The sequence below is a fragment of the Ranitomeya variabilis genome, chromosome 3, assembly GCF_051348905.1.
Source record: "Ranitomeya variabilis isolate aRanVar5 chromosome 3, aRanVar5.hap1, whole genome shotgun sequence".
Lineage (NCBI taxonomy): Eukaryota > Metazoa > Chordata > Amphibia > Anura > Dendrobatidae > Ranitomeya > Ranitomeya variabilis.
Window position 1 is genome coordinate 684,338,999 of NC_135234.1, and position 24,688 is coordinate 684,363,686.

Consider the following 24,688-nt stretch of genomic DNA (forward strand, 5'->3'; position numbering starts at 1 on the left):
GGATGATTAGTGGGCGACAGTCTTCAATATTAATCCTACTTTAAGACACAAATTTGTATCTATCAGATTCATAGAAGAAATACTCAAAACAAGGCAGAAACTGGGTTAAAAAGATAATTTATCAGTGCCGTATTTACAGAAATTATGTAGGATACCGTATAAAAAGCATGCAAGCTTCCCCCAACTAAAGTACAAGGTTTAAAGGGAACTGGTCATCACAATTTAGTATATTATAATTAATCTATGGCCATAATGGTGTTTTTATACTGATTTAATAGATACCTGTAGGGAAGATATTTGCATCCTGGTTCTTGTTTAATTCACGTTCCAAGTTTTGGTGCAATATCTTCACACATCGGGGCGGGACTGTAGGTAGGGTTTTCGGCTCTGCCATGGCCCCTCTGCGTTTATACGAGCTTCCCTCTTCAGAGTTTGTGCTAGAGATGTTCTTGACCTCCTAAATTTAGCAGAGGTCTGAAAATTCGCATGTCCGCCACCGACACCATTTTGCTGAAGACCACTGAGAAATGAATGTGTGTTGGTGGCGCTCGCGCAAACTTAAAAAAAAAAAAAAAAAGAAGAAGAAGAGGCTTGTGCAAATGCAGAGGGGCCGCGGCAGAGCCAAAGACCCTACCCACGGTCCCACCTCAGTGCACGTACAGGGTATTGTACCAACATTTCTACAACAAGTACCAGAACGTGAATTTCTAACCTACAGGTATCCACTAAATCATAACCGTGCCTCTGTGGCCATACCTTTATCTTAACATACTAAATCATGATGACTGGTTCCCTTTAACATTTTAATGTGACCGTAAAAGCTGTTTGTCAGCGAGATGTTTGTCCTCAAAAAGTATTTCAGGCAGAAAAGGATATACACAAAATATACAATATCCAAAGCAAATGGAGTATACACAAGAGGGTCGTCATTGCCACCTACACCCCAGCATAAAAACTATTGTCTCCAGCAATACGGAAAGCTGCTTCGTGTCATACAATAGTTTGAAGGAAAAAAAAAATGGGGGGGGGGGGGAGGGAATTAAAAAAAAAAAAAGTCACATCAAATAGTCTCTTTTAAAACCCTGCATTCAGTATGTAGCAATAAATGTAGACTTGCAAGTAAAAACGTTACTTGGGCAGCATTACCTCTTGCATGTTACAGTACTGTAGAAACCCTGCATTATAAGTATTAAAACCCACATTATCTATACATGTTATAATGTGCAATTTCACGTGCTTGAATGTTGGTGGTCTATTTCAGTAGCGGAGAGGCAAAGAAATTGCCCTGTCGAGCAAAGTTGGTAACAGATTTACTCTTGCTCCCGAATCTAAAAGACATAAATAAATAGGTGACTTCGTCCCTAAAGTTCTTCCACAAACAGATACAAAAAAAAATGAAGAATAAAAGTTTTAATTATTATAGGCAACACAATGTAATGAAATATTGTTTTTTTCATTGCTGCAGTTATGGGGACCATCTCGCCTGAGCATTTTAGAGATGTGTGCCAGGTAACTAATGAAAATCGAACTGTAAAGTAGTTCAAAGTGAAAACTGTAAGATTTCATTTTTTTTTTCTTTCAATGTAAATGGTGACAAAGTGTCTTAAATAAAGTAAAAAAAAAAAAAATATATAAAACAAAAAAAACTGCCCCACATACACCCCCCCACCCCCCAAAAAAAAAAATAATTTACATAGCTCCATTATTGGAAAAACATAAATTGATAGTGGAGTTGTATATTACAATATAGCACAGATCAGCTTAAAAAATAATTTAGATTTTGGGGTTGGACAAACACTAAAGAAGAGACATTTCCTTTGTATTTTAGAAAAAAAACAAAAAACAAAACATATACTTTTTTAAAACTACAGCTCGCCCTGCATAAACAGGCCCTTACACCTTTTTTTTTTTTGCATCAACAGAACAGGATTGGACCGGTTGTAACAAGCTATTTTATTTCCCAAGATCGCGATGACTTACTTCGGTGTACTCTTGCCAATGGTGGATCGAACTTTCTGGGACAGGGAACTTGTAGAAGGAGTTTTGGTGATTTGTTGCTCAGGAGTTGTCAGAGGTCCCAACATGCTAACTGAAATGGGAAAGGGAACACCCTGGTTAGAAGAGGAACACACTGAAGCGCAGTGGGGTTCAAAAACCTTCCAATTTGTGCAGAATAGATAAAGCCTATGAAGCCCAGGTGCGGTCACTGACAATATCAAGCTCCATCTGCCCATTAATGCAAACAGCTGACAACATGACTGATTTTTAGGTGTTGCGGTTAGTGACCGAGACGGGCAGCTACATAGAACAGCGACTAATAGCTCCTTGTAAACCACATCTCGAGGCGCCTACAGCTGCAGCAGGGGAAAGTACGGTGTATACAGCTCAGCATGGTCTTCCTGCAATGGACAACCACTTCTCAATCGCTATGTTTGCCCCCAGTAAAATACCACCACCAGTGGTGTCGGCACAGGCTCTCCTGGCACGACGCCATCTCTGCGGCTAGTCCGTGCTGGTTTCACTCTCCCAGGCTTTGGATACAACCAGGGGAAGGAAGAGCAGCAACTCACTTCCTCTGGATGTATGCGATTTGTCTGAAACAGTGAAGTGGCTGCTGATTGGCCACAGGGATCACATGATGCAGCAAGGTCATGTGATCGCCATGAGAGCCTGCGCAGGCGGCACTGGAAGGAGAGTATAGGTGTTATTTTACTGGGGGCAAACATACAGATTGAGAAGGGGGTTGTCTGAGTAAAAGGAAAGGCCTGCTTTAATGAGTAGGTAAGGCGTTCCTGCACCTTTCTGCTCTCCAGCCAGCATCTTGTCAGATCCACATGTCAGGGAGAGGCAGAGGTGGTGTCCAGGCCTGATTTACACAATACTTTCATAATGTTTTTAATGGATGTCCTTCTGTATTCGGGAATATGCTGTAAAGCGTGGGTAAAGAGTGTCGTCTCAGGCAGGTTACTTTTATAGGTGGAGTGAAAATGTAATATTTAGAAAAGCTGGAAGCAGTGATGTTTCGCTCTGCACATGGCTCATTAACTAAAGATGCACAAGGTGTTGTCTCAAATTCAGAAATGAGGAAAACTCAAAATGTTAGAAATACATCTAAAGAATTGTACAATTTGTCGCATTAAAAATACTTTCCTGCATCCTCAAGACGGGAGAGATTTTCAATTTATAGTGTACAGCCTGCTTCCTAAGTTACTAGCCACCCTGCACTTTCCACGTGGCTGGTGATCTTGGCAATGAGTTTTGGCTTTAGAGCCCACTCGTGCCGCTGTCTGGATCGCTGCATCGAACCAGCCTTAGTGCAAAGCTGGGAGAGTGCACACATCGGACCAGCGGTGCAACCATGCCACGGGCCTAAACTATCAAACCGCAGAAGCTCGGTGCCCCGGAAAAGCAGGAAGTCGGGGGCACTGCACTCCTGAAGTTTCATATTGAGAAAACCCCTTTAAAATATAGTTTTTTCACTGACCGCTTCTCTCCTGTGCTGCCGTTCATGGTTTAATTTGGAAGTCCTGATAAGCATACCCTGCAATAACCTTCCCCCTTACTGATCAGCAAAATAACCAGGTTTCCTGTCCAGAGTAATGCTTTAAGAGCGCATCTAAAAACGTGATAGAATATCGCTAATTCCCACTGGATCCATCAGAACTCCAGAATAACGCAAAGCCGTGAGCAATACATAATGTGAGCACATCAGCACAAAGCCATGTCATCTTTAGTGGAAGATTTAGGCAACATTAAGAAGGTGGACACAGACTTGTAACTTACTTTTGACATCAGGAGTCTGGGGAGTGTTGAATACATTTGTATTTTCTATTATATGAGAAGGATCAATATTTTCTACCATCATGAACTGATTCCAGAAATCTGCTGGTAGTGACATTAATCGTTCCACAACCTAATTTTATAGAAAATATATTTGTTAACAAGATTTGTCCACACCTATCCATGCACGAACACAACTAGAGACAAGGGAGAAACATCCAAACCTTTGGTTGCCGCTTTGTATCTTGTAGAATGGTCATTGGATCAGGATCAGGGACTGCATTTCCCACCAAGGTTGGGCCAAACACCTTAGACAGGTTGATTACATCCATCCTACAGTCTGTACTCTCAGCCACTCTGTTGAATAGTGTAAGAAAATGGTTACAAAACGAGGCGAGGCCGTGGCCGACAAAGAGGTGAGGCCGTGGCCGACAAAGAGGTGAGACCGTGGCCGACAAAGAGGCGAGGCCATACAATGAACACCAACCTTTGAAGGTGGATCATTAAGAAGGCAAGTGTGTCTCTGTTGGCTGCTGGAAGATCGTCGACTGCTTGATATATGGCCGCAATGCTGTTATCGTCATCCGCTATTTCTGGCAAAGAAGAGGCAGAGTTTTAGAAATACCAAACTGATATGACGTCGACTTGGTCAAAAGTAAATCTGTACCCTCTGAAATTTTATTGATTTGATGGAAAAAAAGAAAAGAAAAATCTTTAGAAACCTAGAAGTCCTTACCAGCTGCGTTCATGAACACTTTATTGAGGCGGAAGGTAAGAAGTGGCTCCTTCAGGTTACGCAAAAAGTCCTTGAGGAATCCACAGACCGCATGGATGTCATCCACTTTACTTAACATGGGCACGCTCTTGCCTCTCAAAAACTTCTCCTTTAGGTCTTTTATGGTACGGTCACAGCCAGAGATTCTGTACAAACCAGTCTTAAAAAAAAAAAAAAAACAACACACGACATGGCATTCAGTATTCCTACAGATCCTGGATTAAGTCACACAGGGTTACAAGCACAGGGGCATTGGGCCGGAACCAATGTACTAAACAGGTCAGGGCTCATATAGTCTGCTGTGGTGAACGCTTGTTCATTTAGGTTAATTTGAGAGATCGGTTGTTTCATAGCCATATTGTGGAGTCATTCTGGTAAAGGATGCAGAAGTAAAAGTCACTTCAGTCACATTTAGGAACAGATTTCATTTGCAAATTAACCAAGAAGACGGCTTTACCTCATGAAGTCCTCGTTGTTCAATTTCACTGACACAGTAAACCACTAAAGGAGGAATCATTGGAGACGTAAGTGGAACAAAATCTGCGAGTGCACCCTATAAGAGAGGAAATCAGACAGTTTTAGACTTCAGTGTACATGTCATGACTGCGGCTAACAACGTCAGTGGTCTCCGATGTTTGCAGCCATCTGTGAGTGCACACATCTGAGAGGATTGATGTTGGCAGCAGATGTGTGCTCTGTTGGGGAAGTTGGCAAAACACTTAAAAGGGTTTATCATAAATCAAAAAGCATGGCCGCTTCCTTTACCTCCTCCTACAGCATCACATCTGGACACATGGGATGTCCCCCCCACATGGGATGTCCCCCCCACATGCAAACACATCAGCAATACATGGCTACTTTCCCCTTCCATCTATGCTCCCACAACGGCAAAATAAGGTGCCGTTCCTCCATACAGCCCCACAACGGCAAAATAAGGTGCCGTTCCTCCATACAGCCCCACAACGGCAAAGTAAGGTGCCGTTCCTCCATACAGCCCCACAGCGGCAAAATAAGGTGCCGTTCCTCCATACAGCCCCACAGCGGCAAAATAAGGTGCCGTTCCTCCATACAGCCCCACAACTGCAAAATAAGGTGCCGTTCCTCCATACAGCCCCACAACGGCAAAATAAGGTGCCGTTCCTCCATACAGCCCCACAACGGCAAAATAAGGTGCCGTTCCTCCATACAGCCCCACAACGGCAAAAAAAGGTGCCGTTCCTCCATACAGCCCCACAACGGCAAAATAAGGTGCCGTTCCTCCATACAGCCCCACAACGGCAAAATAAGGTGCCGTTCCTCCATACAGCCCCACAACGGCAAAGTAAGGTGCCGTTCCTCCATACAGCCCCACAGCGGCAAAATAAGGTGCCGTTCCTCCATACAGCCCCACAACTGCAAAATAAGGTGCCGTTCCTCCATACAGCCCCACAACGGCAAAATAAGGTGCCGTTCCTCCATACAGCCCCACAACGGCAAAATAAGGTGCCGTTCCTCCATACAGCCCCACAACGGCAAAATAAGGTGCCGTTCCTCCATACAGCCCCACAACGGCAAAATAAGGTGCCGTTCCTCCATACAGCCCCACAACGGCAAAGTAAGGTGCCGTTCCTCCATACAGCCCCACAGCGGCAAAATAAGGTGCCGTTCCTCCATACAGCCCCACAACTGCAAAATAAGGTGCCGTTCCTCCATACAGCCCCACAACGGCAAAATAAGGTGCCGTTCCTCCATACAGCCCCACAACGGCAAAATAAGGTGCCGTTCCTCCATACAGCCCCACAACGGCAAAATAAGGTGCCGTTCCTCCATACAGCCCCACAACGGCAAAATAAGGTGCCGTTCCTCCATACAGCCCCACAGAGGCAAAATAAGGTGCCGTTCCTCCATACAGCCCCACAACGGCAAAATAAGGTGCCGTTCCTCCATACAGCCCCACAACGGCAAAATAAGGTGCCGTTCCTCCATACAGCCCCACAACGGCAAAATAAGGTGTCGTTCCTCCATACAGCCCCACAACGGCAAAATAAGGTGCCGTTCCTCCATACAGCCCCACAAACCACAAAGTAGGGTCCTTTCCCCATGTAGCCGCACACCTGCAATACCTTCCCTGTCAGAGCCACACCTGCAGAAACAGAACCCGTGCACAGGCTTGGCGCCGTTTTCCTATTCCTTTACATTACAGCTAAAGCAATATATTACCAGGCATCGTCTAGAATCTCTAATCTACTATGAACATAGAATTGTCACATAATTTGCTGACATTTATTGCTTCACTGTCACGCAACTTTGCCCGTTTCACAGCCAGGAGATTGAAAGATTTTTGGAGGGCACAACAAAGGACTCTTTCTATAACAGAGCTAATTTATGGCGCATGGTCATGTCATTTTGATATTATACAGAAAGTTGTCAGCTGTGGTCATTTACTGCAAGTGGCTCAGCATCAATTTAGATTTGACCTCACAATGCTGCCCCCAACCTGAAACTAGATCTAGCATGGAAACTGCAGGCAATTATGCATGGCAATAGCATTACCAAGTGCCAACCTAAATAAGAGTAACTGCAGTGTTCAGCAAAATCTGACACGGTCAGTCTGACCATGAACAAGACAAGTATGCCCTAGGAGGCCATCTTTATAGAGATGATAGCTAGCCACACACTCCTATCATACATGTGTAACCAGACAACATGACCCCTCTAAGCTTGGAGCAAGATGTGCCATTAATGAGGAAAGACTGCCATCCGCTGGCCAGCTAAAATCAAGCGGAACCAAAGTGTGCTGGAAGATTTGCGTGGAAGGAACCTTGTGTGCTGGACCAGATCAGGTGACTTTCTGTAAGAACTGCCCTGATATAAAAGCCCAGCGCGCCAAACCACAGGTGGATTTGGCACCAGGAAAGAGTGGGGCAGACGTGCTCCAGAGACTCCACTGAGACCAATGTGACAGGCCTCAGAGAGTCTGTGCTACCCGGGTGTCGGTCACCACCTGGCAAGGTCTGGATCCCCAGGAAGATATATCCCCGAGTGCGGCCTTCACTGGTCAGAACCGTAATCTGCGCCCTGTGCTGGTCAAGCCTCCAAGGTTGGACTACGCCTGTCAAGAGTTGAGGCCCAGTCCTCTCTGCCCCGAGCCGGAGAGACTTTCGCTGACGGTCAAGCCGAGAAGAGCCGTGCGGCGACTGCAACAGTTGAGGCATGCCTGTGAGAGGGGGGACAGTGAAAGTGGACAGGACCATCACTTGCAGCTATCACCTTCGGTACCAGAGTCGGCTGGGATTACAGGATGGGACGGGACCTGTTGGTGCATGGGAGGCTCAACGGGCATTAACCCCTTCATAACCTTGGGATTTTCCGCTTTTCCGTGTTAGTTTTTCGCTCCCCTCCTTCCCAGAGCCATAACTTTTTTTATTTTTCTGTCAATATGGCCATGTGAGGGCTTATTTTTTGCGGGACATGTTGTACTTTTGAATGACATCATTAGCTTTACTATGTCGTGTACTAGAAAATGGGGAAAAAAAATTCCAAGTGCGGTGAAATTGCACAAAAAGTGCAATCCCATGCGTGTTTATTTGGCTTTTTTGCTGGGTTCACTAAATGCTAAAACTGACCTGCCATTATGATTCTCCAGGTCATTACGAGTTCATAGACACCAAACATGTCTAGGTTATTTTTTTTATCCAAGTGGTGAAAAAGAATTCAAAACTTTGCTTAAAAAAAAAAAAAAAATTGCGCAATTTTCCGATACTCGTAGCATCTCCATTTTTCGTGATCTGGGGTCAGGTGAGGGCTTATTTTTTGCGTGCCGAGCTGACGTTTTTAGTGATACCATTTTGGTGCAGATACATTCTTTTGATCGCCCGTTATTGCATTTTAATGCAATGTCGCGGCGACCAAAAACTTAATTTTGGAGTTTCAAATTTTTTTTTTCGCTACGCCGTTTAGCGATCAGGTCAATCCTGTTTTTTTTTTTTTTAAATTGATCGGGTAATTCTGAACGCGGCGATACTAAATATGTGTAGGTTGGATGTTTTTTTTTTATTGTTTTATTTTGAATGGGGCGAAAGGGGGGTGATTTCAACTTTTAAATTTTTTTTTTTTAATTTAATTTTTTTTTACCATGATTCAATAGCCCCCATGGGAGACTAGAAGCTGGCATAGCCTGATCGGCTCTGCTACATAGCAGCGGTCATCAGATCACTCCTATGTAGCTGAATTGCAGGCTTGCTATGAACGCCGACCACAGGGTGGCGCTCACAGCAAGCCGGTATCAGTAACCATAGAGGTTTCAAGGAGACCTCTGGTTACTATGCCGACGCATCGCTGACCCCCGATCATGTGACGGGGGTCGGCGATGCGGGCATTTCCGGCCGCGCGGCCGGAAGCAGTAGTTAAATGCCGCTGTCAACGGCATTTAGCTAGTTAATAGCGGCGGTATTACCCGCACATGTCAGCTGTTCAAAACAGCTGACATGTCGCGGCTTTGATGCGGGATCACCGCCGGAGCCCACATCAAAGCAGAGCGAATCTGACCTCGGACGTACTATCCCGTCTGAGGTCAGAAAGTGGTTAATAGACTACAACAGGAAGAGACTTGTGGCCTAGCAGGAAAACCCAGTGACCCCCACTAGAGTCAGAGCTTCAAGTGAGAACTCACGTGGTGTTTCTGCAGCACCCCAGAGTCCTGGTCGTTGCAGTAATGTTATTCTTCCACCAGGGGGAGTGATGTTACATCTGAAGGCAATAAAGGAGATCTTCCTACCAGGTATCACAAACCATACGCCACACTCCAGACCACCAGGGGGAGCTATGCTCCCATCTACACTGTGTTCCAAATTATTATGCAAATTGGATTTAAGTGTGATAAAGATTTAATTTTTTTGTTTTTCAAATAAACTCATGCATGGTATTGTGTCTCAGGGCTCAATGGATCACTGAAATCAATCTTAAACACATGGGATAATTAGTTTTCCAGGTGATTCTAATTAAAGGAAAACTACTTTAAAATGATGTTCCACATTATTAAGCAGGTCACAGTTTTCAAGTAACATGGGAAAGAAAAAGGATCTCTGCTGCTGAAAAGCATCAAATAGTGCAATGCCTTGGTGAAGGGATCAAAACATTAGAAATTTCCCGAAAACTCAAGCGTGATCATCGTACTGTTAAGAGATTTGTGGCTGTATCTGAGCACAGACGTGTTTGTGCTGATAAAGGCATAATGAGGAAGGTTTCTGCCAGGCAAGTTCATCGGATTAAGAGAGCAGCTGCTAAAAAGCCATTACAAACCAGCAAACAGACATTTGAAGCTGCTGGTGCCTCTGGAGTCCCTCGAACCTCAAGGTGTAGGCTCCTTCAAAGGCTTGCTGTGGTGCATAAACCTACTATTCGGCCACCCTTAAACAGTGTTCACAAGCAGAAATGGTTGTATTGGGCCCACACATACATGAAGACTAATTTCCAAACATTCTTGTTTACTGATAAGTGTTGAGCAACCCTGGATGGTCCAAACGGATGGAGTAGTGGATGGTTGGTGTATGGCCAACATGTCCCAACAAGGCTGCAACAACAGCAAGGAGGTGGAGGAGTCATGTTTTGGGCCGGAATCATTGAGAAACAGCTGGTAGGGCCCTTTAAGGTTCCTGAAGGTGTGAAAATGACCTCTGCAAAGTATATAGAGTGTATGACTGACAACTTTCCTCCATGGTATAAAAAGCAGAAATGTGCCTTCAGGAGCAAAATCATCTTCATGCATGGCAATGTACCATCTCATGCTGCAAAGAATCCCTCTGAGTCATTGGCTGCTATGGGCATAAAAGGAGATAAACTCATGGTGTGGCCACCATCTTCCCCTGACCTCAACCCTATAGAGAACTTTTGGAGTATCATCAAGCAAAAGATCTATGAGGATGGGAGGCAGTTCACATCAAAACAGCAGCTCTGGGAGGCAATTCTGACTTCATGCACAGAAATACAAGCAGAAACTCAATGGATGCAAGAATTGTGAAGGTGATATCAAAGAAGGGTTCCTATGGTAACATGTAACTTGGCCTGTTAGGATGTTTTGGAGTTAAATAGCTTTTTTGTTCAGTGAATGTGACCTCCTAAAGCTGCAAATTCCACAAATGAGCATTCTCAGTTCTTTAAAACATATCAAATATTTAGAAATTCTACTGTGCCTAATAATTTGGAACAGTGCATTTTAAGTTTTTATTCATTTTGGAGATTACACTGTTATCATTGGGAGGTTTATTCAATAAAATGCAATGTATACTCTAACGGGTGATGACTTTTATTAGACTGACTGTCATTTGCACCAACCATTTAGGAAAATCAGAGAAAAATGTCATTTGCATAATAATTTGGAACATAGTGTATTAGGGCACTCCTCACAATTAGGTAAAACTGGTGGTCTGGATAGAAAGAGGCAGAAGCTGAATGGGCTTCACCCAGGAAGCATCCTGCGAGGCAGCCAGAGGAAAGGAGGAACATCTAAGCTGCGGACAGAGAGGTCCCTGACAGGGGTGGGATCCTGTCAGAGGCCTAGACAGAGCCACGGAACTGTGCCTGACCCACGTGCGGCAGCATCCTAAGGAAGGACACAAAGAGAATTGTATTGTAGCGGGTGAGAAACGAAGTCATAGCACAAGGAGAGGAATCCAGAGGGAGTTCTGCCCTGCAAAAGGCTGCCTCCTTTCTGAGGCGCAGAATCCGGTAGCCGGAACACCGAGGGAGCAATCGTCTACAAGCCTTGCTTCAGAGACCGGCAGGACAGTTAATTCCACGTTAGCTGCCTGACCATATACCCAGGAGGCACGGTGGCAACTTGTGGGGGCTGGGGCGTCGTAGGGTCCCTGTAAAAAGCCTCAGGCCATCAGTCATACGGGTTTGTCCTATCCATACCATCTGGGGGACAGAGAGAAAGACATTCCATCTACAAAAGTTGTGAGGACCTTACTGAGAAGCTCAGCAGGGAGGTACTACAACACAGGCGCTAGAGGAAGGCTACTGATTTCCACCTGGATCAGGGGACTCTGGATTTGCCTTCAGACCGGCCGGACTCTGCCTACCCTGTGGTCCGTACCTGGGACTGTGGACACTGAAGCCTTCAGTAAAGGTAAAGAGACTGCAACCTTGTGTCCTCGATATTCACTGCGCCTCACACCATCCATTATCTACACTCTGGGAAGCCCTGGGGATACACTTCACCTGTGGGAAGGTACACCATCTAGATGTTATCACCCCAGCGGACCCCTCACAGCAGCGCCGGTCACCCTGACCGAATACCACAGGTGGCGTCACGAACATTATCCCTTTAAAGACCTTTCCCCCATAAGAACTATTCCTTTTATTGGACACCCCTCAAAGAGCCACGGACTGGGTCGGGCCACCGTGACATCCCCTGAACTGAAGGACCCGGTGCCGAGTACCCCATTGCCCTTACGTGGGGGCGCTCCAAATCTTGGCATCACGAACAGGATCTACTTAAGCCTGAAAATCGGGTCATGTGCGCCTAAGAACTGTGCCAGAACTGTGATTTGCTTAAGAACTGTGTATTGCCCTTTTCCGCCAAAACCGCCGCCATTACAGCGCCATGAGGAGCGCAGAAGGAGAAGGGCATGGAGTTGTGGGCGTGAACGAACTGAGAAGCGCGAAAAACAATGGCCGCCCAGTCTAAATATCTGTGTACCTTGAGAACGTGTCTGTCAGCAGCCGAGATCCGCCTCCTGATCTTTGATGGCGGGCAGAGACCAAGAAAGCGAAACCACTCTTCAGGAGAGGAAGAAGCGGAGATGGAGACCCGTGGGGACTCATGAAAGAAAATGACCCAGCACAGACCCCCGCCACCAGAGTACCGGGACATGCCGCCCCTGGAAAGTATGGATCCCTGGGAGCTGTTCGTGTGGGATCCATTGTCTGTGCCGCCACTGGTCCTGACGCCTTCCCCGGAGGAGCGGAACGGTGTTGGTGAAGCAACCTCGCGCGCAGTTACTCGATACAGCGGCATTCCAGGAATCTGCTTGCCCCCAGCGCCTGCTCACTTCCGAGGTGACCGCTGGAGCCCCGACAGCCTCACCACCAGTCTCCAGGTCGAAAGGGCATGATCTTAGGGCCTTTCCCTGGGAAGAGTACCGGCGACATCTAATCTCGCAATATAAAGAGGAAATAGAACAAGACGCCCAGGGCGAACCGCTGGACGACTTTCCACCAAAGTGGGGTGTCGTGATCTTTCACCCCCAGGAAGGAAAGGGCTTCATCCAGGAGATCGGGTTACCGGTGAGAGTCCACGTCACCCGGGAGGAAGTGGAATCCTGCCTCCGAGGAGACTACGTGGACCTAGGCTTGTACCCCGGGGATGCCATGACCTACATCCGGTGCCGGAAAGGGAATAGTTGGTGGGCTCGGGATGTGCAGCGGTGCGCAGCCCTCATGGCGGTACCAAGACCCAAGAGAACGAACTCACTGCCGATGCGGCTGCAGCGGTTCCCGTTGTAACCGATGCTCACCACCAAGCCACCCAAACTTTCATCGCTGCGCACAACCTGACCGTGCATGGGAGACAGGCTAATGGTGTCTACCCAGCGCCAGGTGTAACCTTGGATTCCACCTTTCGTAGGCCAAAAAGGGTTACATGCCAGGTGAAACCCTGGTGGAAACCACCAGAATAAACCTCGAAAAACCGAAAAGAAAACCGACAAGAATGTATATAGTTAACTGATTCTTCTTTGCTGCTTTACAAGTACTGAACCCGTCCAGGGTTCTTTCCTTAAAGGGATCCCCTGTTTAAAGGGATCCTATATTTCAGTTGCAGCTAGTTTGCACAAGTTTTATTATTGCCTGTTAAGAACATTTGGATCATGGACGGTGAATGGTTCATAAACTGCCTGTATATAGTTTGCACCTTCTTAAAGGTGCTCTCTACTGGTTTTACAAGAAGAGTTTTTCGAAGAGACTGTTCCTGATGGCATCGTGAAAGTTCTTGCTGTTTTAAAGTTGATAATTGACTTGAATATTAATTGTTTGCACTACCTCAGAAAAGACTTGAGTTACCCTTAAAGGGAATGTTAGTTTGTTGCACTTTCCTGAAAAGTGATAATGTTTGAAAATATTGAGCAGTTAGATAGTAATAATGTTTACATAGCTGATAGTATGTAGCCAAGAATAGAAAATGTTAGATGATGTACTTTAAATAAAATTGAGGTTAAATAAAGTGAAGAAAAATGCAGTGTGCCCGTGGGGGTAGACAGATGGTCCTGCATGTGTAGAAGAGTAAAGGTACCTTCACACTAAGCAACTTTGCAGCGAGAACGACGACGATCCGTGACGTTGCAGCGTCCTGGATAGCGATTTCGTTGTGTTTGACACGCAGCAGCGATCTGGATCCCGCTGTGATATCGCTGGTCGGAGCTAGAAGTCCAGAACTTTATTTAGTCGCTGATCACCCGCTGTCCATCGTTGGATCGGCGTGTGTGACGCCGATCCAGCGATGTGTTCACTTGTAACCAGGGTAAACATCGGGTTACTAAGCGCAGGGCCGCGCTTAGTGACCCGATATTTACCCTGGTTTCCATTGTAACAGTAAAAAAAAAAAAACCAGTACATACTCACATTCTGATGTCTGTCACATCCCCCGTCGTCCACAGGGTTACGCTCTGCTGCCGAGAGCTTCCTGCACTGACTGTCAAAGCAGAGCACAGCGGTGACGTCACCGCTGTGCTCTGCTCCTCTGCCGGCGCTGACACATTCAGTGAGTGCAGGAAGCTCTGAGCAGCAGCGCGTAACCCTGTGGACGCCGGGGGACGTGACAGACATCAGAAGGTGAGTGTGTAGTGTTTTTTTTTTTTTTTACTTTTACAATGGTAACCAGGGTAAATATCGGGTTACTAAGCGCGGCCCTGCACTTAGTAACCCGATGTTTACCCTGGTTACCCGGGTGCTGCAGGGGGACTTCGGCATCGTTGAAGACAGTTTCAACGATGCCGAAGTCGTTCCTCTGATCGTTGGTCGCTGGAGAGAGCCATCTGTGCGACAGCTCCCCAGCAACCTAAACAGCGACGCTGCAGCGATTGGCTCGTTGTCTATATTGCTGCAGCGTCGCTGGGTGTGACGGTACATTAAGAATAGCATACAGAGTTGCACTTTGAGGTTTTATAGTATACCCTTAGAGAGGGTAGTTGCACTTAGTAGATAGTATACCTGTACTCACCTCCCATAAAGGGAAGCATTGTTATATTAATTTGTTTTATAGTATTTCAAAAATTTTGCATGTCTTTTGCTAATGTATTGTTGTTTTCTCTCTGTCCGGGAGTACTGGATTTGGATTTAACCGAGGGGGGTTTGTGCAGCGCCACAGAGTCCTGGTGGTTGCAGTAATGTTAGTCTTCCACCAGGGGGAGAGATGTTGCGTCTGAAGGCAATAAAGGAGATCTTCCTACCAGGTATCACAAACCATACGCCACACTCCACTCCACCAGGGGGAGCTATGCTCCTATCTATTAGGGCACTCCTCACAGTTAGGTAAAACTAGTGGTCTGGATAGAAAGAGGCAGAAGCTGACTGGGCTTCACCCAGGCAGCATCCTGTGAGGCAGCCAGAAAGGAGGAACTTCTAAGCTGCGGACAGAGGTCCCTGACAGGGGTGGGATCCTGTCAGAGGCCTAGACAGAGAGCCACGGAGCTGCGCCTGACCCACGTACGGCAGCATCCTAAGGAAGGACATGAAAGAGAATTGTATTGTAGCGGGTGAGAAACGAAGTCATAGCACAAGGAGAGGAATCCAGAGGGAGTTCTGCCCTGCAAAAGGCTGCCTCCTTTCTGAGGCGCAGAATCCGGTAGCCGGAACACCGAGGGAGCAATCGTCTACAAGCCTTGCTTCAGAGACCGGCAGGACAGTTAATTCCACGTTAGCTGCCTGACCATATACCCAGGAGGCACGGTGGCAACTTGTGGGGGCTGGGGCGTCGTAGGGTCCCTGTAAAAAGCCTCAGGCCATCAGTCATACGGGTTTGTCCTATCCATACCATCTGGGGGACAGAGACAAAGACATTCCATCTACAAAAGTTGTGAGGACCTTACCGAGAAGCTCAGCAGGGGGGTACTACAACACACAGGCGCTAGAGGAAGGCTACTGATTTCCACCTGGATCAGGGGACTCTGGATTTGCCTTCAGACCGGCCGGACTCTGCCTACCCTGTGGTCCGTACCCGGGACTGTGGACACTGAAGCCTTCAGTAAAGGTAAAGAGACTGCAACCTTGTGTCCTCGATATTCACTGCGCCTCACACCATCCATTATCTACACTCTGGGAAGCCCTGGGGATACACTTCACCTGTGGGAAGGTATACCATCTAGCTGCCATAACATCACCCCAGCGGACCCCTCACAGCAGCGTCGGTCACCCTGACCGAATACCACAGGTGGCGTCAGGAACATTATCCCTTAAAAGACCTTTCCCCCATAAGAACTATTCCTTTTATTGGACACCCCTCAAAGGGCCACGGAACGGGTCGGGCCACCGTGACATCCCCTGAACTGAAGGACCCAGTGCCGAGTACCCCAATGCCCTTACGTGGAGGCTCTCCAAATCCAAACACTGGGCACACCACTAACGTTAAGTACTGAGACTTACTAGCTTATTCATAACCGGTTATAATTCTCTATATTGTTAAATTACATATGTACTATCCCTAATTGTTTAGAAGTTTTCATAGTATAAAAATACCAATACATGAACCCCTGGCTGTTTCTGCCTCATTATCGCTGTATGTTGCATCCAGGCACCTGCATTACACATGCATGTCTACAGCAGGGGCTGCTGCCAGTCCCTCAAAATGGAAACATTTGGAATCCAACTTAGGCAGATATAAGGCAGCCACTAGTACTGCTCAGACAGTACCTCTCCAATACGGACTGGAGTGTTTCCGGAAGTTGGGATACACGGAAGAGGGCAGCGATCGCGGCATTCTGGGTGAGCCACAACACGGCAGTCCCGACATTTCCAAGAAAGTTTTCCAAATTTGATCCTTTTCCCACAGGGAACACAAGACTCCGGTTTAATAACCTGAAAGTTAAATTAATTGTTTAACAAAAAATAAAAAGCAAATGATGAAGAAAATTATCCTTTGTTGTAATAGACTTACTGTTTTTGAAATAAATTCATGAAGTCTCAGTCCCTGATTCTGGGGAGTCCTGCAGTTGTCCGCCTCATGTCGTTCATCAAACTGTCTGCTCATTAAACTAGAGTCGCTATTCCATGGCTGTAGCTGGGCTAAGAGCAAAGACAATGTCAGCAATGTACATAATAGCAGCATGTAGAAGGCCGTAGAAGAGGTAAAGTTGCTCCAAGTATAATGAAATGTCTAGAAACTCACCAGTCCTACGGCTACGTGTATAGTACGGCACAGTCTCTATGGTTGAGACCGCTTCAATAACACCGCCATTATTTGGAACAGTTACCGTGGTCTTCGCCACTATGGACTCATTGGCCTAGAGGATAAGGAACGCAAAAGGAGAAGAATTGGTATGGATTCACATTATAGTTTCTACTAGTCACATATGATAAAGGCGATATCCACCTCTGGTGACTTTTTTTTCCACTTAATGATATGTAACTGGGACTAAATATTTTTTTGCACAATTGGATTTCATTAAAACTTTGGAACTGTGCCTTCTACAGCCTGTGTCACACTGTATTATCGTCCACAGAATGAGTTAACTCAGAATCCATCTGGGTGCCCGCTATGACCGTGTCGGAGTTTGAAACCCTCATTTTTCTGATCTCCTTACTGCCGGTATATCAGCAGCAGACCACATCAAGGTTGAATATGCAAGGAAACAGCCTATAAAAGCCAAACAACTTTTACAATTGGGGTTTATTACTAATTTTATGACATTTGGCTATGATAGGCTTTGTTCCCTTGCATATTCAACTTTAATGTGGTTTGCATATGATGAATTGGCAGTGAAAAGAAAAATGGTTGACAACCTATTTAGATGGAACAGTCTCTTAACCCCTTCACGACCTTATTTTTCTGTCAATATGGAATGTGAGGCCTTTTTTTTTTTGCAGGATGACTTGTACATTTAGGGTATGTGCACACGCTGCGGATTTTTCTGTGGGTCCGCAGCAGTTTCCCCATGCGATTACAGTATAATGTAAACCTATGGGAAATTAAATCCGCAGTGCACATGCTGCGGAAAAAAAAGCGCGGAAACGCAGCGGTTTACATTCCGCAGCATGTCAATTCTTTGTGCGGATTCTGATGCAGGTTTACACCTGCTCCAATAGAAAACTGCAGGTGAAAACCCGCAGCGGAATCCGCAATAGAAACCGTGATAAATCCGCAGCGGTTTTGCACTGCGGATTTATCAAATCCGCTGCGGAAAATTCCGCAATGGAATAGGCAGCGTGTGCACATGGCCTTAAAGGACACCATTGGTTTTACCATATCGTGTACTGGAAAACGGGGGGAAAAAAAATAAATAAATAAATCAAAAGTACAGTGAAATTGCAAAAAGAGTGCAATTCCACAAGTGTTCTTCGTCTTTCGTTACCACGTTCACTAAAAGCTAAAACTGACCTGCCATTGTGATTCTCCAGGTCATTACGAGTTCAGACACCAAACATGTCTAGGTTCTTTTTTATTTAACCCATTACTTGCAAAATTAGCACTTTTCATTTTTTTTTTTATTGACAGATTAATGATTTGGGTCCTAATGAATCAGAAACATAATTTGCTAAATTTTTACAAGTATGGATTTTTCAGAAAAGGGCGTCCCAATATTCAATTAAAAATGACAATGACATGATTTCCCATTTTGAAAACATTCATCTTACAAACACAAAAAATTGGACCCAATTATAAAAATTATAAAATCATAGCTGCTAGAAGCTAAAGATTAGGTGTCCCAAAAAAAGGACATTGGTAGATAATGGGTTAAGTGGTAAAAAAAAAAAAATCCAAAGTTAGCCAAAAAAAAAAAAAAGCGCCTTTTTTTGGGATAATAATAATTTTATTTATATAGCGCCAACATATTCCGCAGCACTTTACAAATTATAGAGGGGACTTGTACAGACAATAGACATTACAGCATAACAGAAATCACAGTTCAAAACAGATACCAGGAGGAATGAGGGCCCTGCTCGCAAGCTTACAAACTATGAGGGAAAGGGGAGACACGAGAGGTGGATGGTAACAATTGCTTTAGTTATTTGGACCAGCCATAGTGTAAGGCTCGGGTGTTCATGTAAGGCTGCATGAACCAGTTAACTGCCTAAGTATGTAGCAGTACAGACACAGAGGCTATTAACTGCATGAAGTGTATGAGAACACGATTTGGGTGAAGCCTTATTTTTTGCGTGCTGAGCTGACGTTTTTATTGATAGCATTTTGGGTTAGTCTTTTGATAACCTGTTACAATGTTGCGGCAAAAAAACAACAAACGTAATTCTGGCGTTTTCATTTTTTTTTTTTTTTTCTCTTTACGCAGTTTTCCGATTGGTTTTGCAGAGTTCAGAATCGCCCAAATATGTGGTTTTTTTATAGTTTTATTTTGAATGGGGCGAAGACTGGAAGCTAACGTCATCCGATCGCCTGTGCTACACATATCAGGGCTTCAGCCTGTAGCTAAAATGATCATCTGCTATGAGCACCGGCCACAGAAGAAAGCCTGCACAGAAGCGCGATGGAGGATACTGGATGATGCAGAACGCGTCATCCACACCAAGCAAGAGCCATATCAAGAACAGTGACGCCCATTGGACCGGACTGCCCCATAGGCGAGTATAATAAAAGCTATTTTTTGGTTTTATGGAGAGCGCATTGGGGACATCTAGACCGCTTCTAAATTGCTGTGTAAGAGGGCTTATAGATATTGGCCCTACTTTATATGTTAACACAGCAAAAAAGGGGCAGCAGTATTTACCTGCCCAGGTCTCAGAACTAATGCAGTATCAGGATGCAGCAAACCCATGTAGTAAAGATGGCAGCAACACAGGTGCATACTGACAACCGCTCACAACCTACCAATTTATTGGAAGAGGCGATTGCTTACTATTAAATTGCACAGAAGCACCTGGTATAGGGTTCTGATCACACAAGGTATTGCAGTGCCAGGCTTACAGCCCATACTATTAGATTAGGTGGGCTGCCCAGCACCAAGTGCCCCCCATGAGAACAGACAACCTAGTTTACAAAGCCAATAAATGCTGGCTTTTCACCCTGAAAAGTGACGTTCAAAACTATATATATTATGAATGGGGGGGGGGACATATGTTGTATGAAAAACTGGACGCAGATCAATAAGTAGCCTTGCGTATTGCAGAAGAGGACAGGTCCACAAGACTGCAAGAGAGGCTCTCTGAGGCACTTTTACACCCAATTAGGGTTCTGAACAGAAAGTCCCCTATGATTACCTCAAAAATCTGTGAAAAATTCTTTAAATTCGATAATGCCATTAATTGTGTTAGGCTTCAGCAGCTTTAGTGACCTTTAAAAAGAAGATTACTACTACAAAGGAATATTAGATATCACTCCGGATAACCCATGAAAGGTGCAAATACAATTAGAAGTTTGGTGGTAAGTAGTGGCATACCGGATCCACGGCCAGCCCAAATGAGCGGGTCCTCTTTGATGGAACAGGAGGTCCTTCTGTTTGCTGTCTTGAGGAGCGCTAGAAAAGACAAAATCTACTGGTAAAAAGCAGCAAAAATAATTAAAAAGTTACAATTATAAATAAAATAAAATGCCAACTTACTCGCTTTTCTCTTTTCTTCAGTCTCACATTTCTAACAATAGAAGAATCCCAATCCTAATGAAAAGATTCAACATGTAAAAAAAAATATATTCTACACAAGTCATCCAAATACGAGCAGCAGTCATACAGAACACATGCAGGGCCCGGGCCACCAGAAATGTTCTTAGATCAACAACTATGACTTATCTATACAGGGATCGGCTTCAGAGAGCCGCTGTCACTAGTGCAATAAATCAATGTAAATAGCTCAGCACAATAAAATGTTCTCTCTAAATTCAACACAGAAAGTAGCTGTTGCCACTGGAGTATCGGAAATATTTAAGCCCTTCATGACGTTATTTAGTACTACTTTCAGACACGAATATATTTGAACACTGCAGCGCTGGGAATGAAGCAGAGAAACCGCTCTTCAGCCCCCGTACCGATGTGCAGCAGCGTGGTGAGGTCAGCACGCTGCTGACAATCATACTGCTGCTTCTGGCTCCGCACAAGCAGAGGAAATGTCGAGCACTGGTAAGCTCTCTATGGAGGAGCCAAAGACTAAAGGGCTTGCACCGATCTGCGTAAATAAAATCAGTCCGATGTTCATGAAAAGTAAGACTAGTCTCATGCCAGTACAATGCGATTTTTATCAAGTAGCATCCGCTTTTACTTTCAGTAATTCTCTGTCATATAAAGCTAGTTTTCAAATCAATCTTACATATACCATATTTTTCGCTTTGTAAGACGCACAGATGAGATTTCAGCACCGAGATCTCATTTCTCGAGATCTTGGTCCTAAGATCTCCATCTGCGCATGCGCTGCCTCCCGATGGCCATTTTCCCGAAGTCCACCGCACAGGAAAGCATGGACGAACTGCCGGGGGGCTCTGGCCTTTCACAAAATGTCAGCAGAGCCCTCGCAGCACCGGAGACACCCCTGCAGCACAGGACACCTGCACAACCCCTCATCCCAGCCTGCAGCAATGCTCCACTCCTGCCTCCTCCAGCAGAGACCCTGGGACCCCTCTTCACCGCAGCCTCCACCCCCGGTAAACAATAAGACACATGGATTATAAGCACCACCAATTTATTAAAAAAAAGTGTTTTTTTTCCTACTTTTCTCCTCAAAATTAGGGGTGCGTCATATAATCCGGAGCATCTTACAAAGCGAAAAGTACGGTACTACCATTCAAAAGTTTAGGGTCACTTAGAAATGTACTTATTTTTGAAAGAAAAGCACAGTTTTTTCCAATGAAGCTAAGATTAAATGATTCAGAAATACGCTCTATACATTGTTATTGTGGTAAATGACTTTTAGCTGCGCACGTCTGGTTTGTAATGCAATATCTTCATAGGTGTATAGAGGCCCATTTCCAACAACCATCACTCCAGTGTTCTTATGGTACTTTGTGTTTGCCAACTGTGTAAGGCTAATGGATGGTTAGAATACCCTTGAAAACCCTTGTGCAAGCATGTTAGCACAGCTGAAAACAGTTTGGCTGATTAGAGAACCTAGAAACCTGACCTTCCTTTGAGCTAGTTGAGAATCTGGAGCATTACATTTGTTGGATCCATTAAACTCTCAAAATGGTAAGAAAAAAAAAAGAACTTTCATGTGAAACTCAACAGTCTATTCTTGTTCTTAGAAATGAAGGCTATTCCATGCGAGAAATCGCCAAACTGAAGATTTCCTACAGTGGTGTGTATTACTCCCTTCAGAGGTGAGCACAAACAGGCTCTAACCAGAGTAGAAAGAGAAGTGGGAGGCCCCGCTGCACAACTGAGCAACAAAGACAAGAAGTTCATTAGAGTCTGTTTGAGAAATCAACGCCTCACAGGTCCTCAACTGGCAGCTTCATTAAATAGCACACGCAAAACGTCAGTGTCAACATCTACAGTGAAGAGGCGACTTCGGGATGCTGGCCTTCAGGACAGGGTGGCAAAGAAAAAGCTATATCTGAGACTGGCTAATAAAAGGAAAAGATTATAATGGGCAAAAGAACACAGACAATGGATAAAGATTGAAAAAAGTGTTATGCACAGACAAATCCAAGTTTGAGGTGTTTGGATCACACAGAAGAACCTTTGTGAGACGCAGAACGACTGAAAAGATGCTGGAAGAGTGCCTGACGCCATCTGTCAAGCATGGTGGAGGTAATGTGATGGTCTGGGGTTGCTTTGGTGCAGGTAAATTAGTGAGATTTGTATAAGGCAACAAGGGATTTTGAATAAGGAAGGCGATCACTCCATTTTGCAACGCCATGCCATACACTGTGGACAGCGCTTGATTGGAGCCAATTTCATCCTACAACAGGACAATGACCCAAAGCACACCTCCAAATTATGCAAGAACTATTTAGGGATGAAGCAGGCAGCTGGTATTCTATCTGTAATGGAGTGACCTGCGCAGTCACCAGATCTCAACCCCATTAAGCTGTTGTGGGAGCAGCTTGACCGTATGGTGCAAAAATTGTCCATCAAGCCAAACCAACTTGTGGGGGGGGGGGGGGCTACAGGAAGCATGGGGTGAAATTTCTCCAGATTACCTCAGCAAATTAACTGCTAGAATGCCAAAGGTCTGCAATGCTGGAATTGCTGCAAAGTGAGCATTCTTTGACGAAAGCAAAGTTTGAAGGAGAAAATTATTATTTCAAATAAAAATCTTTTTTTCGAACCTTGTCAATGTCTGGACTAGATTGTCAATTAATTTGGCAACTCATTTGATTAATAAAAGTATGAGTTTTCATGGAAAACACAAAAGTGTCTGGGTGACCCTAAACTTTTGAACGGTAGTGTAGATAGAATAAATAGGCATTTCATGTCACAAGCCCCCTGCATATAATAAACTAGCAAAATTAGCGTTTTTCATGTGGCACTAAAGGGTGTTTAGCCTCTTTAAACCTATTAAAATGGAGTGGGGTCTACTTTATTTTTAATAGCCAGCTGAGGGAAAGCAGACAGCTGCGGGCTAGTGTTATTAATCCGGGAAGGTACAACTATCCATTGATCTTCCCTGCCTATTAGTATCTGTGCAGAGTTTTCTAATTCTTAAAAAGGGGGACAGCAAAAAAACGTGGGGTTCTCTTTCTTTCTTTTTTTTTTTTTTTTTAAATAACCAACAAAGGCTAAGCAGACAGCTTTGGGCTGATATTAATAGGCTGGAAAGGGGCCATGGATATTGGTCCCCTCACAGACTAAACACCAGCTCTCAGCCGTTAGATGCACCAATTCATGCGCTTAGCCTCGGCTCTTCCCGATTGCACTTGAGCGTTGGCAATCGGAGTAATCGTTTTGGAGTTTCTCAGCTTTGTAATGTCTGCTGATGTCAAGCCCAGGGGTTCATAATTGAGGTGTCTATAATGGTATGCACACACGATCAGTAAACGATGCGGGTTGGACTTTGCGTAGTTCTGCAGCGTCCAAATGTCACAGCATAGTGGAAGGGATTTCAAGAAATCCTATGACCACTATGAGTTCAGAGACGCCCAAGAAGACGGACATGCGGCGCGTCTCTCCAGACTGCAGCATGTCCCTATCTTGCGGAGACACCGCAAGAGAAAATTTCACCTGTGCAATGTATTGGACGTGGCAAATCCACACGGTTCAGTGAACACAGGCAGATTCACCTGCGTTCAACAGCCGGCAGCGCTTTGGACACAGTAGACAGGCAGTGAGTCCAACGCACTGCTAAGTCTTGATTGTGCGCAAATACCCCAAGACACCCCCATTACTAACACCATAGTCAAAAGAAATACACAGTAAAACATTTTTTCCCATTTAGTACCATTAAAAAATAGAATTATCCAAAAGGGGTCCATAACAAGGAGGTCCCACGACAATCCCCGACTCTGCTACATCCGGAGGCAGTGTTGAGCGGTGACATCAGTAATGTGACCGCTCAGCATGGCAGTCGGCACACGCCGAGTGTAGCGTGTGAATCCAGTTGCTGTGACAAGTGCTGATGTCAGTAAGGTTATCGCAGTTCACAGCTGATGAACCTTACTAATGTCACCACTCACAGCGTGAACTTAAGGCAGTTAGTGTGTTTATGGACTACAGCGTTAGTAATAGGATGTCTTAGAGGTGCCTCTCCATTACCATGTCCCTCGGCTTGATGTCAGCGGATATTACATAGCTGACATCAACCTTAAAATCCTTACCCCGATTGCCTGCTGGCTCCATCAGGAATTAGATGTGCCATTTCTGGGGCAGCTAACGGCTGATGTTAGTAGTCCTATATCCAGGACCCTTCCCAGCCTATAAATATCAGCCCACAGCTGTTTGCTTTCCCTCAGCTGGTAATTAAAAATTAGAGGGACAACATGCCATTTTTTTTTTTTACTTAACATCTATCAGCTAAATAAATGTACAGTAACTACACATGCGCTGCACTAATTATCTTATC

At 45.1% G+C, this 24,688-nt stretch overlaps 1 protein-coding gene across 2 annotated transcripts in view; it reads right to left on the minus strand.

Moving 5' to 3' along the window:
- Nucleotides 1-100: 100 nt before the first annotated feature.
- The window catches only part of RACGAP1 (Rac GTPase activating protein 1), a 53,174-nt gene continuing 28,586 nt past the window's right edge, over nucleotides 101-24,688 (minus strand). The window contains exons 6-18 of one of the 2 annotated variants that reach the window (XR_013224041.1): nucleotides 20,302-20,355; nucleotides 20,140-20,217; nucleotides 16,917-17,031; nucleotides 16,686-16,813; nucleotides 16,442-16,606; nucleotides 5,013-5,108; nucleotides 4,517-4,715; nucleotides 4,268-4,373; nucleotides 4,005-4,137; nucleotides 3,784-3,913; nucleotides 1,981-2,089; nucleotides 635-1,328; nucleotides 101-387 (exon numbers count right to left, since the gene is read on the minus strand). Coding sequence is in view for 1 of the 2 variants with exons in the window: in XM_077298056.1 (XP_077154171.1) it covers nucleotides 1,253-1,328; nucleotides 1,981-2,089; nucleotides 3,784-3,913; nucleotides 4,005-4,137; nucleotides 4,268-4,373; nucleotides 4,517-4,715; nucleotides 5,013-5,108; nucleotides 16,442-16,606; nucleotides 16,686-16,813; nucleotides 16,917-17,031; nucleotides 20,140-20,217; nucleotides 20,302-20,355 (1,389 nt within the window). In the remaining variant the exon portion in view is untranslated. Of the gene's footprint in view, nucleotides 1,329-1,980; nucleotides 2,090-3,783; nucleotides 3,914-4,004; nucleotides 4,138-4,267; nucleotides 4,374-4,516; nucleotides 4,716-5,012; nucleotides 5,109-16,441; nucleotides 16,607-16,685; nucleotides 16,814-16,916; nucleotides 17,032-20,139; nucleotides 20,218-20,301; nucleotides 20,356-24,688 lie in introns of both variants that reach the window. The other variant, XM_077298056.1, reaches the window with a different exon arrangement.